At 43.8% G+C, this 13382-nt stretch overlaps 1 protein-coding gene across 4 annotated transcripts in view; it reads right to left on the bottom strand.

Moving 5' to 3' along the window:
• Nucleotides 1-2086: 2086 nt before the first annotated feature.
• The window catches only part of LOC136832019 (zinc finger protein 260-like), a 178577-nt gene continuing 167281 nt past the window's right edge, over nucleotides 2087-13382 (bottom strand). For 3 of the 4 annotated variants that reach the window (XM_067092506.1, XM_067092505.1, XM_067092508.1), the window contains one exon: nucleotides 2087-4376. In XM_067092506.1, coding sequence (XP_066948607.1) covers nucleotides 2279-3871 — 1593 coding nt within the window. In that variant the 5' untranslated portion in view covers nucleotides 3872-4376 and the 3' untranslated portion in view covers nucleotides 2087-2278. The remainder of the gene's footprint in view (nucleotides 4377-13382) is intronic. The other variant, XM_067092507.1, reaches the window with a different exon arrangement.

Here is a 13382-nt window from a genome sequence, read left to right as displayed (position 1 = left end):
CAGTAATCTAGTAAGGACTGAGATTGCTTTAGGTCCTTCTGAATTTATAACTGGCTTCAGCGGGGGTCATGGATGGTAATTCTGATTGGTTGCAGTCAGCGAACTTCAAGCCAAATTTCTGCAAAGCTCGATCCTGACAGACAACCTGGGAATGTCATTCATTCCAATTGGCCTGCCACGTGATGTCATTCAGCTGACATCATCGGTAAGTTTGGCTGCTATTGGGCTGCGGATGAATGATGTCATTATCTAGTCAAAGAGGCGCCTCGCTCATTCAGGCATCTCCATTTTAGTCGTTTTCAGGTATTCGTTGGATTTGGTGGGTGTTCTGCAAAAATGATAATTGGCGTCGTAATTGTTGGTCTTACTCGGCAATGAGGAGCATTAGCAAAAACGTACAAATGAATATATCAGGAGGCATCGTCTTTACAAGAAGAATAATGCAGAACACCCACCAAATCAAAACGACACCCTGAAAATGGAGATGTTTTTTTCGAGACAATCCCCGACTACGACAAAAGAAATTGACATCATTCATCCGCAGCCCAATAGCAGCCAAAACCGATGATTGCCTTGACATCACGCAACGGCAAAGGGAACGCTGGAATGAATGATTGTTGCGAAGTTTTGATCTCAGAAATTCTCTTTCTCAACCAATTCAGCCATCCATGACCCCCGCTGAAGCCCGTGTATAAATTCAGAAGGATTAACCTGCTGAGAAGACAGAAACTCTGCATTGGGCAACAATTGTATATTGTTAACATTCAGAATTTATAAAGAATTCCAGATTTTGATATACAGTGTTAGCACGCACCTCCACTGAAGAGAAGTCCGCAATAAGGAAAATAGAAAATACAAAATAAATGCAGCTAACAATAATAATAATAATAATAACACTGGCATTTATTTCAACTCATACAATCTGGATACATGAGATTAAAAAGACAATACACATAATCTAGGTACACAAGATAAAATGATAAAAAATGATAATTGGCAATAAATACAGTACTTAACATTAAAGAAATTACAAAAATGAAAAATTGAGTCATTTACATGTAATCAACAAATCAAATTAACTTTGTACAATGTAAATTTAATTGCATAGTAAAGTACTTAAAGGTATTGCCTGTCCATACAACACAAACAAAGAATAAGTATTGCTTTAGTTCTTGGCCACTTTTCATTCAGTCCCAACCATTAAATTAGAATGCATTGGGAAAACAGTTAGCTTCATACCCATATAAGTCAAAGACACAACAAAATGATTAGGCATTGCATTTAGATCTTGTTTGCTGCTCATTCAGTTGTAACCACTTAAAACTACTGCACATGATACCTGTAAGTCTTCTCTTCCACTCTGCAGGTTTAAAAGCTCTTGTTATCGGTTCAGGCAAACGTGAAGTGTAATCTTTCTTTTTAGCCTGCAAAGGTAATGCCAATTGCAGTTTTGCATCTCTCTCACTTTTGCCAGCACTCAAGGATTAATTTCCATACCTTAGAGAACTCGGCCTGTGTCACCTTGTTTCCATAAATTGCTCACATTCATAGTAAGAACTCAATGTATAATACGTGATAAAGTAAATATTCTTTAATGGACAGTAATTAATATCATTGCATCAATCAGTGTTTTCAGTAAATATCGTGCAATACAGATTTAAAAGTGGTTTCAACCAATAATATAAGATAGCCTAAGCTCTAGTAGCTTCAGATGCTTTGGAAGGAGAATGTTTTTTATGCCACACCAAATAAATAACATAATGAAATGTTTATTAGATTTTTAATGTGGGAGTAACAAAGTGCAGTACAAAATAGTGGCTACTTTCAATATCAAATAAGCATGTGTTGACATACATGTATGTGAATACACGTGCATTTACATACATGTATACATCATAATGGTGTGCATTTGCACATTTCTTTCTTCCCAAGGGTTATTCTTAACAAAAAAAGAAATTTTCAAGTTTGGCCCATGTAAACAGTTCTGGCAATGTGATCAGGAAAGAGTTTGAGAGAGAGATGTTTTGAGTTGAGAGAGAGAGAGAGAGAGAGAGAGAGAGAGAATTCAATGTTAAATATTTTATACATTTATTCCCCATAATTGACATTTTACATCCATAAAGTGTTATTTTACCATAACCTCAAATTTCCAATCTCCACAAGAGCCTTGGATATGTTATGGTAGATAATTCAGAGTTTACTGTAAATGACTACTTTCCAGTAAGAATTCTCATATAAATTATAAGATGTTTCCTGGATTGTGCTTTCCCACATTCTTTCAAGTATGAATTCTCATATGACGTGTAAGATTTGGTTTCTGGTTAAATGCTTTCCCACATTCCCTGCACATGAATGGCTTCTCTCCTGTATGCATTCTCATATGACCTGTAAGATGTGGTTTCTGGGAAAATGCTTTCCCACATTCCTTACACATGAATGGCTTCTCTCCTGTATGCATTCTCATATGACTTGTAAGATGTGGTTTATGGGAAAATGCTTTCCCACATTCTTTGCACACAAATGGCTTCTCTCCAGTATGTATTTTCATATGATCTGTAAGATTATGTTTCAAGGAAAATGCTTTTCCACATTCCTTGCACATGAATGTCTTCTCTCCAGTATGTATTCTCATATGAGTTGTAAGATGTGGTTTCCTGGAAAATGCTTTCCCACATTCATTGCACATGAATGGCTTCTCTCCAGTATGGGCTCTCATATGAACTGTAAGATTTGCTTTCTGGGAAAATGCTTTTCCACATTCCTTGCACATAAATGGCTTCTCTCCAGTATGACTTCTCATATGAACTCTAAGATATGGTTTCTGGGAAAATGCTTTTCCGCATTCCTTGCACATGAATGGCTTCTCTCCAGTATGCAATCTCATATGAACTGTAAGATTTGGTTTCAAGGAAAATGCTTTGCCACGATACTTGCACATGAATGGCTTCTCTCCAGTATGGATTCTCATATGATCTGAAAGATGTTTTTTCTGGAAAAATGCTTTTCCACATTCCTTGCACATGAATGGCTTCTCTCCAGTATGTATTCTCATATGAGCTGTAAGATGTGGTTTCTGGGAAAATGCTTTTCCACATTCATTGCACATGAATGGCTTCTCTCCAGTATGTATTCTCATATGAACTGAAAGATGTCTTTTCTGGGAAAATGCTTTCCCACACTCATTGCATATCAATGTTTTCTCTCTGGTAGGATTTGTGATATGACTTGTCAGATTAATTTTCTTGTAAAATGCTTTCTCACAGTCAGTGGATCTGAAAGGCTTCTCTCCATTCTGACTATTCCTTCTTCCTAGTTTTACTTCCTTTTTGCAAGTTATTGGATCTTTTTCATTCACTACTGAATTCATTTCATATGAATATTCATCTTCATTAGACTCACAGAATACCTCTGGCTCTATTTTGATGTCCATCAGTGGATCCACAGACATAAACTTACCATCACTGGTTTCACTAAAGGCAGCCATGTTGCTGTTTTCTTGATTTATGGAAGGATGCGATAATGCACCTTCTGTTTCACTTTTCAAAGGCATTTCTAAAGAATGTCCTGGATTTGTTCTTGGCATGTGTCCTTCAACATTCAAAACATTTTTTCCCCAATATGCTACACTTGGTGAACCTTTTTCAATCTGTGCTGGATTCCTTTTATATGAATATTCATCACCTTCATTAGACTCACAGAATACCTCTGGCTCTATTTTGATGTCCATCAATGGATCCAGAGACCAAAAGTCACCATCACTGGTTTCACTAAAGGCAGCCATGTTGCTGTTTTCATGATTTATAGAAGGTAGTGATAATGCACCTTCAGTTTCACTTTTCAAAGGTAATTCTAAAGAATGTTCTGGATTCATTTTAGCCTTTTGTACTTCAATGTTCACAATATCTTTTTCCCAATAAGCTACAGGTTGATATTACTGTATTAGTGCTTTAAACACCTCTTCACAAAAACCGAATCACAATAAAATACATCAACCTCTTTATATTTTCAGTGAATACATAATGACTTGCAAAAATGATACATGACCCTGTTCTGTAATGACAATGTGTTCAACTGACAACTCTTAACACAAAACTGTTTACAAATGGTTTTCCAGTAAATCTGTTATAAATTAAGTAATATATCTTGAAGGACTACAACCAGATTTTATTGCTGATGTATGAATCTAATTCTCAGAACAGATTTTATTTGTTGCTGTAACTTGTAAAGTAGGAGTACAATAATTCCCTGTTGTCTGTTACACTTTTAGAGCTGCTATTGGTAATGTTGCATGTAGTACCATCAAGCACATAAGCATTCCCAAAATCTTGATGCTGCTCAAAACTGATGAAGGAAGGAAGGTTCTTCTGAGGGAGAATCTGAAATCAAAGAATGCAACACACAGTTAGGAAACATAATGCCAGAACTGAAGCAAAATAAATTTAATTCAGGTTCCTATAAAGGTCTCAAGCCAATTAATAAGGTGTGTATTTGACAGTACTATCTAAATATTAATACAATCTAACAGAATGTTGTCCAGAAACAGCATCAAAACATTCCTGAGGCAACAGTGCAACAACAGATTAAGGGTTAATATTGACTCCCTCCATCTCAGATCTGTAAACCTTCTTAGCTTAACATTACAGTATTACTTATGAACATTCCTTATTAACAAATAGAATAGAAAATGCAAGACACCAGCATAAGAATTTTGTGGGGTAACAGCAGGAAGGGTACATTATACAGTAAATGCTTAATTATATGTGATCCAGTTATACATAACACCATATTATCCACAGATGCCTTAGACAAAAAGAAGAAAAAATAGTCCACAGATGCCTTAGACAAAAGAAGAAAAATAGTCCACAGATGCCTTAGACAAAAGAAGAAAAATAGTCCACAGATGCCTTAGACAAAAAGAAGAAAAAATAGTCCACAGATGCCTTAGACAAAAAGAAGAAAAATAGTCCACAGATGCCTTAGACAAAAAGAAGAAAAAATAGTCCACAGATGCCTTAGACAAAAAGAAGAAACAATAGTCCACAGATGCCTTAGACAAAAAGAAGAAAAAATAGTAAGGGTGAACTGAGTAGTAATTTCAAGAGAGATGAAAGTTTTCAAATTAGTTTCACTGATTCTTACTGCAGATACAATACATGAGTAGCTGTTAAGACCAGCAACACTGATGACAGTCTTGGAAGGTAGATGCTGCTACATTTCTCAAATATGACCATTGTTTCACCAACAAACTCATCAACAAAGAAATTCGAACTGGCCTGGAAAAATGGTACAACGGTGAGAACACACAACCTGCCCCCCAAGATGACATAAAGATCTATTATAAGGCCCGGATGCATCCCCAGTACCGTGAGGACGAGAACTCCATGAAGAAAATCGTCATGGAAAACGTCACCCCGACCGAAGACAGTAAGAGAATAAATCTTATAATTTATTATAAGAACCGCCGCACACCGTGATCTGGTGGTGAAAAATAACCCCTCTCCGCCAGCAAGAGAACCCTCAAGCAGAAGAACGTGGTCTACCAATTTGTATGTCCTGTCCGAGGATGCCCCGGCGCTTATATTGGAATGACCACAATGCGTCTGTCTAAACGGATCTCCTGCCACGCCCAGGAGGGTGCCATCATGAACCACGCCCGTGCTACTCACAATATTTCCATCTCCTGCGACAGTATTATACAAAATATAAGTATAATCGGGAGAGCCGCCGACCCTCGACGTCTGCGCCTGCTAGAGGCGCTCCTCATTGCCGAGAGAAAACCAACAATGAATACGACGCAGGAAGCATCGCTCCTACCCACGAATTTAAGAAGAATAATGCAGAACACCCGCCAAATCCAACGAATACCTGAAAACGACAACCCTGAGAATGGAGATGCCCCTGATGAGCGAGGCGCCCTTCGAGACAATCCCCCGACTACGACAGAAAGAGTAGATAATGACATCATTCATCCGCAGCCCAATAGCAGCCAAACTACCGATGATGTCAGCCGGCATGACATCACGCAACGGCAGGCCAATGGGAACGCTGGAATGAATGACATTCCCAGGTTGCGAAGATCTGTCAGGATCGAGCTTTGCCGCAGAAATTTGGCTTGAAGTTCGCTGACTGCAACCAATCAGAATTCGCCATCCATGACCCCCCGCTGAAGCCCGTGTATAAATTCAAAAGGACCTATGCAATCTGCCAGTCCTCTACTAGCTCCCGCTGGAGAATGACAGAAGAGTCTGTCGAAACGCGTCGCGGCAACAATTGTATAGAACCAACTGTATAGAATATATAAAGAAGCAGAATCCAGATTTTTACTTTTCCCCCATGAAATGACAGATATAGGCGAGCTGTTAGCACGCACCTCCACTGAAGAGAAGTCTGCAATAAGGAAAATAGAAAAAGTCTTCTACAAAATAAATGCAGCTGAAGCAGCAATAATATTCAATAGAACCTATTATTATTATTATTATTATATTTCTACGTTCCTTGTTATTTTTGGTATTCTAACTTCATGTTATTACTGAGTTCAATATCAGTGTAGAGTTCTGCAATTTTCAATATTCGTATTAGCCTTCTGGACCTGACTTCTGTAACCACCTAAGGTCCCAAGATGGAAATTAATCGTCTGCAATCTGTATTTTTTATTGTTATCATTTCAATTTTTTTCTATTATTCTCCATATAATTACTGTCATTATCATTATTACGAATTCTCTTTTTTTTCTACTTCTTCAGCAACTGTGTGGATACTGCCGATAATTATTTTTGTCATGTTACTTTATGTATCTAGAATGTGTGTATTGTATTTCTGTATTCCATGTATATGGCTCTGAGCCAAAATAAAGGTTATTATTATTATTATTATTATTATTATTATTAATAGCTTTTGCATCTTAAGCATTACCTCTTACTGAGTCTAGATATGCTAATATAGAAAGGGAATTGTTAGCTGTTGTTTTTGGATTAGAAAAATTTCATACATTTGTTTATGGTAAATCAGTAAATGTTTATAATGACCATAAACCCCTTGAGAATATTATTTTGAAGCCATTAAGTTTAGCTCCTTCAAGGTTACAAAGAATGCTGTTAACGATTCAGCCATATGATGTAAGTATTATGTACCGCAAAGGTACTGAAATGATATATGCTGATTACTTATCTCGTGTACAACCAATTACTGGTCCTAGTATAGAACTAGAGCAAACAATTCACATAGTTCAAATTTCAGTTGGTCAGTTAAATAATTTGAGATTGGCAAGTCAGCAAGATGCTGTATTATCTGTTTTATGTGAACAAATCATAAATGGTTGGTATGCCCAGGCTAAGTCTGTAAAGTCTCCGCTCAACAGGTTCTCTGTGGTAGACATCCCGTTTTCTACGGTGCCTTCACATGCAACCTAAGATCGAACGGTCGCAATCTTATTATCATTATTGTGAATTGTTTATTTATTATCTATTCATTTGCCCTTGTACTATGTATGCATGACAGAGTATTTTTATGTACAACCAGTTATTGTTAATCATGATGTTTTCTGTATGTAATTGTCCTGTTTTGCAGAGAAATAGTTTGACCTCAGGTCACATGTAAAACTTTTTGTACTCACGGTCTCCGTGTATATGCAGACGTCCGCACGCCGCTTTATAAGTGGGTCGCTTCAATAATAAACTACCAGTACTTGTCTTCCTGCTCTCTCTTTAGCACCTCTCACAGTGGTGACCCCCGGAGTGGATCCTGGAGCCATTAACGGACCCAAACGGAGACTTAGTCTTGGCCCGATGAACCAATCCACACCTCTAACGGACTAACTACGGTGCTCTAACAAAGCATTCAGGCTTTACCGATCCTCGTCGGCAAATCACCGGCGCCATTAGCGGACCCACATGGCACGCTCCCAAGCATGTATTGACGTTAGTGTTCCCTCACAATCCAAGTGAGAGTGTGAAATGAGCATGGATATAGACATTCCCAACCACATACAAATTACTGTGAACTTCTCGCAGGCAGATGTCTCCCTCACGCAACCCCCTCTCGTCCCCTCCTCCACGCTGAAACCCACGCACTCCTCCTCGCTGGTGCCCACTCCCCGTGTAATGCCCCTCCTGACGGACCAACCGAGGGCAACCCTCAGCATAAAGCTGCTGCCATTCTCCCATCAGAACCCAGCGTCCTGGCTCTACAGGGTCGAGGGGCAATTCAGGGTGGCAGGCCTGACTGACGAAGTGTTGAAGGCGGACATCGCCATCAATGCCCTACCGAAGGAGATATACAAGAAGGTCGCCCCATGGGTGACGTCAACGACGAGCCCTGCCACCTTCCAGGAATTAAAAGTTACTCTCATCGAGACCTGCTCCCTGCCGGTCTCCAAGAGGGCTGCCCGTGCCCTCGACCTCGCCATCAACCCCCGGCAGGACACAAACCTCTTGGAAACGTGGCATGCCCTCCAGGACCTCCTCCTCCTCCCCGAGACTGACAGCAGCGGCAGGAACAAAGAGATTAGCCTGTCGAGGGAGATCCTCCTGCGGCAGCTGCTCCCAAAGGTCCATGGGCAGATCACGGAGCCATACACCCTGCCAGTCGAGGACCTGATAAGGGTGGCACAGCAGTTGATGGACTCCACGAGGGCGGTGAAGCGGGCGTCCACGCCCGCACACCCCATCAACTGACTCCAGCCGGAGGACCCCACCACAGAGTGCATCAACTTCGTCGACAGGAGGCGGCCACCCCACCACCAGAAGAAGGAAAGGCCGGGGCTTTACTACTACCACCAGAGATTTGGTAAAGCTGCCCAGAATTGCGAAGCCCCCTGCCTTTTCACCCATCCAAAAAATGGGGGAGGCGGCAGTCACCCTCACAGGCTGCCATGGCAGCAGCATCCAAAACACCCAGTTGCCCTACACCAGTAGGCTTCTACGTCAGCGACACTATCTCCGGCAGGATGTCGCTGATCAACACTGGGGCCAGGCAATCAGTGTTCCCGCCTTCCAGAGAGGACCGTAGGTGCCCACCGGACCTGGTTGCATCCCTGACAGACGCTAACGGATCCCCCATCCTCTCCTATGGCACTAGGCTCCTGTCGGTCCCGATCCTGAGCCGGACATACAAGTGGAACTTCATCGTCGCGGATGTTGGGACCCCACTCCTGTGTGCGGACTTCCTTGCCCACCTCGGACTGGTTGTCGACGTCGGCCGCAACACCTGCTGGACACCAAGTCCTGCCAGTCCCTGCCCTGTCGCCGGGCCCCAGAGTGCCCACAATCTGTTCCGTCGCTCCCCACCAATACGCCTCCCTCCTGAAGGAATTCCCGTAGGTATTCAAACTCGAGCTTCGTCAGGTGCCCGAGGCCCCTGCCAAAAACGGGATACATCATCACATCAAGACACGAGGACCCCCGATGCATGCAAAGTTCCAGAGGCTTCCCCCACAGCGCCTTCAGAGGGCCAAGAAGGCCTTTGCCAAGATGGAGCATATGGGCATATGCAGGAAGGCCCCCAGGCCATGAGCCTCCCTCCTTCACATGGTGCAGAAAACAGACGGCTCCTGGAGACCCTGTGGCGACTACAGGCGGCTCAACCTCGCTACAGAACCTGACCACTACCCTCTATCAAACATGCAAGACCTGACGGCCTCCTTCCACGGGGCCAAAATATTTTCAAAACTAGATCTTTTAAAATCATATTTCCAGGTACCAGTAGCTCCAGAAGACATCCCCAAAACCACCATCATCACGCCCTTTGGGTCCTATATCTTCGCGCTCTCCACCTTCAGCCTGAGGAAAGCAGGGGCAACCTTTCAGAGACTGATGGACAGCATCCTGGGGGACCTGAACTTCTGCGCCTGCTACGTCGATGATATCCTAATTTTTTCCAGGACCCACAAGGAATACCTTCGGCACATCTGTAAGGTCCTGCAGAGCCTGCAGGAGAGTGGCCTCATAGCCAGGTTCAACAAGTGCACCTTTGCCATCGATAAGGTGGAATTCCTGAGCCATGAAATATCCCCAGGAGGTGTCCGCCCAGTTGCATCAAAAGTTGAGGCCGCCGTCAGGCTCCCCACCCCTACCTCTGTCAACGCCATACAAGAATTCCTCTGGATGGTCAACTACTACAGGAGGTTCATCCAGGGGATCACGCACACCATGGCCCCCCTGATGGATATCCTCAAGGGCCGTCCGAAGACCTTAGTGTGGGGCCCCGACCAGCAGCGGACCTTCGCCCTGACGAAGGCCGCCCTCACCAAGGAAACAGTTTTGGCCCACTAAGACACTAGCGCTGTCCTCCAGCTAACAACAGACGCCAGCAACGTCACCTGTGGGGCCGTCCTGGAACAGGTTGTCAACGGAGCTCCTCAGCCCATCGCCTTCTCCAGCAGGAAGCTCAGCCCCACCGAGTCCCACTACAGCACCTTCAACAGGGAAATCTTTGCGGTGTACCAGGCGGTACGCCGCTTCAAGTTCCTCCTGGAGGGTACACCCTTCACAGTTTGGATGGACCACCAGCCGCTGGTCCACGCCTTCACAAAATTGGGGGATGCATGGTCCTCCAGGCAGCAGTGGCACCTCGCAGCCATCGCGGAGTTCACCTTCACCATCAAGTACCTCCCCGGCAAGAAGAACCCAGCAGCCGACACCCTTTTGAGGATCGAAATCGACACAGTGCAGCTTGGGATCGACTATGAGGACCTCGTTCACGAACAAGCCGCCGACCCAGAGACTCCAGCCTACCGCACTGCCATCACGTCGCTGAAGTGAAAGGATGTCCACCTCGGCCCTGGAGGGCCGACACTGCTGAGCAACATAAGCACTGGGCACCCCTGCCCACTAGTGGCAACTTTCCAACGTCGGCTGGCCTTTGACATGATCCATGGACTGTCCCACCCCTCTGGAAGGACGATGGCCAGGCTGCTGGCGGAGAATTTCATCTGGCATGGCATAGAGAAGGATGCGACGGCCTGGGTAAGACAGTGCATTTAGTGCCAGGCCAGCAAAGTAGGGCGGTACACCAAATCCAGGGTGAGCAGTTTTCCCAGCCAGGGAGACGTTTCGGGCACATCCACGTCGACGTTGTGGGTCCTCTTCCCCCAGGTGGCCCAAAGCTATCCCCTGGAAGAAGCCACCTCCAGTGCATGCGCAGAGGCCCTCCTCTTCAGCTGGATCAGCCGCTTTGGTGTCCTGGATCATATAACCATGGACAGGGGCCTGCCTTCGCATCAGAGCTATGGACCGCCCTGGCACGCCTGCTGGGGACCACTCACCACAGCACCACTGCCTACAACCCCGCAGCCAATGGAATGGTGAAAAGATTCCACAGGTCCCTAAAGTCGTCCCTCATGGCTCGTTGCACCTCCAACAGTTGAAAATACCAGCTGCCCTGGGTCCTCCTTGGGTTGAGGACTGCCCCCAGGGCCAACGGCGATCCGTACGCAGCAGAAAAGGTTTATGGGGAGACTCTCGTAGTCCCGGGAGAACTCATCACAGGAGAGCGGAACGACTTATCATCGCAGAGGCTCCACGACAGGGTTGAGAAGTTCGCCCCCTGCTGGCGGACGTATACCGACAGGACGTTCCCCTTCAAGCCTCCCGGTCTGTCCTCCACCACCCACGTCTTCGTTAGGGACGATACCGTACGCCCACCCTTAACCAGGCCCTGCAGGGGGCCTTCCCTCATGCTTGGGTGGAACAAGAAGGCATTCCAGCTAGCCGTCCAAGGGGAGGAAGACTGGGTTTCAATTGACTGTCTCAAGCCCACATTTCTGGAGGAGGACGTAGGGGGCACTTCCCAAAGCCTCCCTCAGGAAGTGGCGCCCCACCCATCCAGCCCACCCCATCAGCAAGAGGGCCTCGTTGGCGCCTCCGGAAGGTCCCAGGACCCGGCAGCAGAACAGCTCAACACACCCATCCACAGAACACCGTGGAGGACAACCAGCCGCCCAGCTGGCATCGAGGAGTTGGGGCCCCCTCCGCCACCGCAGCAGATACCTGCCGTGATCAGACATTACCTACATCGGGAGGGGGGGAATATTGTAAAGTCTCCTCTCAACGGGTTCTCTATGGTAGGCATCCCGTTTTCTATGGTGCCTTCTCATGCGACCTCAGATTGAACGGTCGCAACCTTATTATCAGTATTGTGAATTGTTTATTTATTATCTATTCATTTGCCCTTGTACTATGTATGCATGACAGAGTATTTTTATGCCCAACTAGTTATTGTTAATCGTGATGTTTTCTGTACGTACCTGTCCTGTTTTACAGAGAAATGGTTTGACCTCAGGTCACATGTAAAATTTTTGTACTCATGGTCTCTGCATATACGCAGACATCCACACGTCGCTTTATAAGCGGGATGTTTCAATAATAAACTAGCAGTACTTGTCTCCCTGCTTTTTCTTTAGCACCTCTCACAAGTCTGTTCCAAAATTAATTCGTTCCTATTGGACACTGAAGATTATGTCAGTTAAAAATGGTTTAATATATCATGGACACAGATTAGTTATCCCTGAAAATTTCAAAAAGGAATACTTGGATCGTGTGCATGCAGGTCATTTAGGTGTAACAAAATCTCAGTTTAGAGCTAATGATTGTATTTACTGGTGTAACATGATGACTGATATTGAGAAATATGTTCAAGACTGTGTTGTATGTTTACAAAATTCCAAGAGTAATAGGAAGGAACCTATGCTTTCACATGAGTTACCTTCTCAACCATGGGAAATTTTGTCTAGTGATCTATTTGAATTAGATGGACACTCATATATATACTGTTAGTTGATCACTACAGTAAGATGCCTTTTGTTTGTGGATTAAAATCTACATCTTGTAATGAGGTCATTAAGTTTTGTAATGATATGGGATACGAAAGCGCCTGTATATTGATAAAGGGCCACAATTCAGTGCTGCTGAATTTAGAAATTTTGCAATGACTTGGGAATTTGAACATATAACAAGCAGTCCACATTACCCACGAAGCAATGGTTTTGCTGAAAGAATAGTTGGAGTTCTAAAATCAGTGCTTTAAAAACAAAGCAGTCTGGTAATGACCCCCAGATGGCTTTGTTGTGCCTACGTAGTACACCTATTGATAACAAGATACCCAGTCCTGCTGAATTGTTGTTTGGGAGAAGAATACTTTCTAATTTGGGATAAAAAAATGATTATAAGTTATGTACTGTATGTTTGAAGATAGAGAATCTTTTGTAAATAAGAGTCATCAAATTGCCCACTCTTATAACCAACATGTAAGTAATGAACTTCCAGAACTGTTTCCAGGTATGAAAGTTGTAGTACAGAAAACTGATAATCAGTCTTGGGCACCAGCAACAATTACAGAAAAATGTGTTGAACCTACATCTTAGAATTATCAAATGGTAGTAAAGTCAG

The sequence above is a fragment of the Macrobrachium rosenbergii genome, chromosome 49 (genome assembly GCF_040412425.1).
Source record: "Macrobrachium rosenbergii isolate ZJJX-2024 chromosome 49, ASM4041242v1, whole genome shotgun sequence".
Lineage (NCBI taxonomy): Eukaryota > Metazoa > Arthropoda > Malacostraca > Decapoda > Palaemonidae > Macrobrachium > Macrobrachium rosenbergii.
The sequence above is the reverse complement of the archived record's forward strand: the minus strand, read 5'-3'. Positions and strand labels throughout refer to the sequence as shown.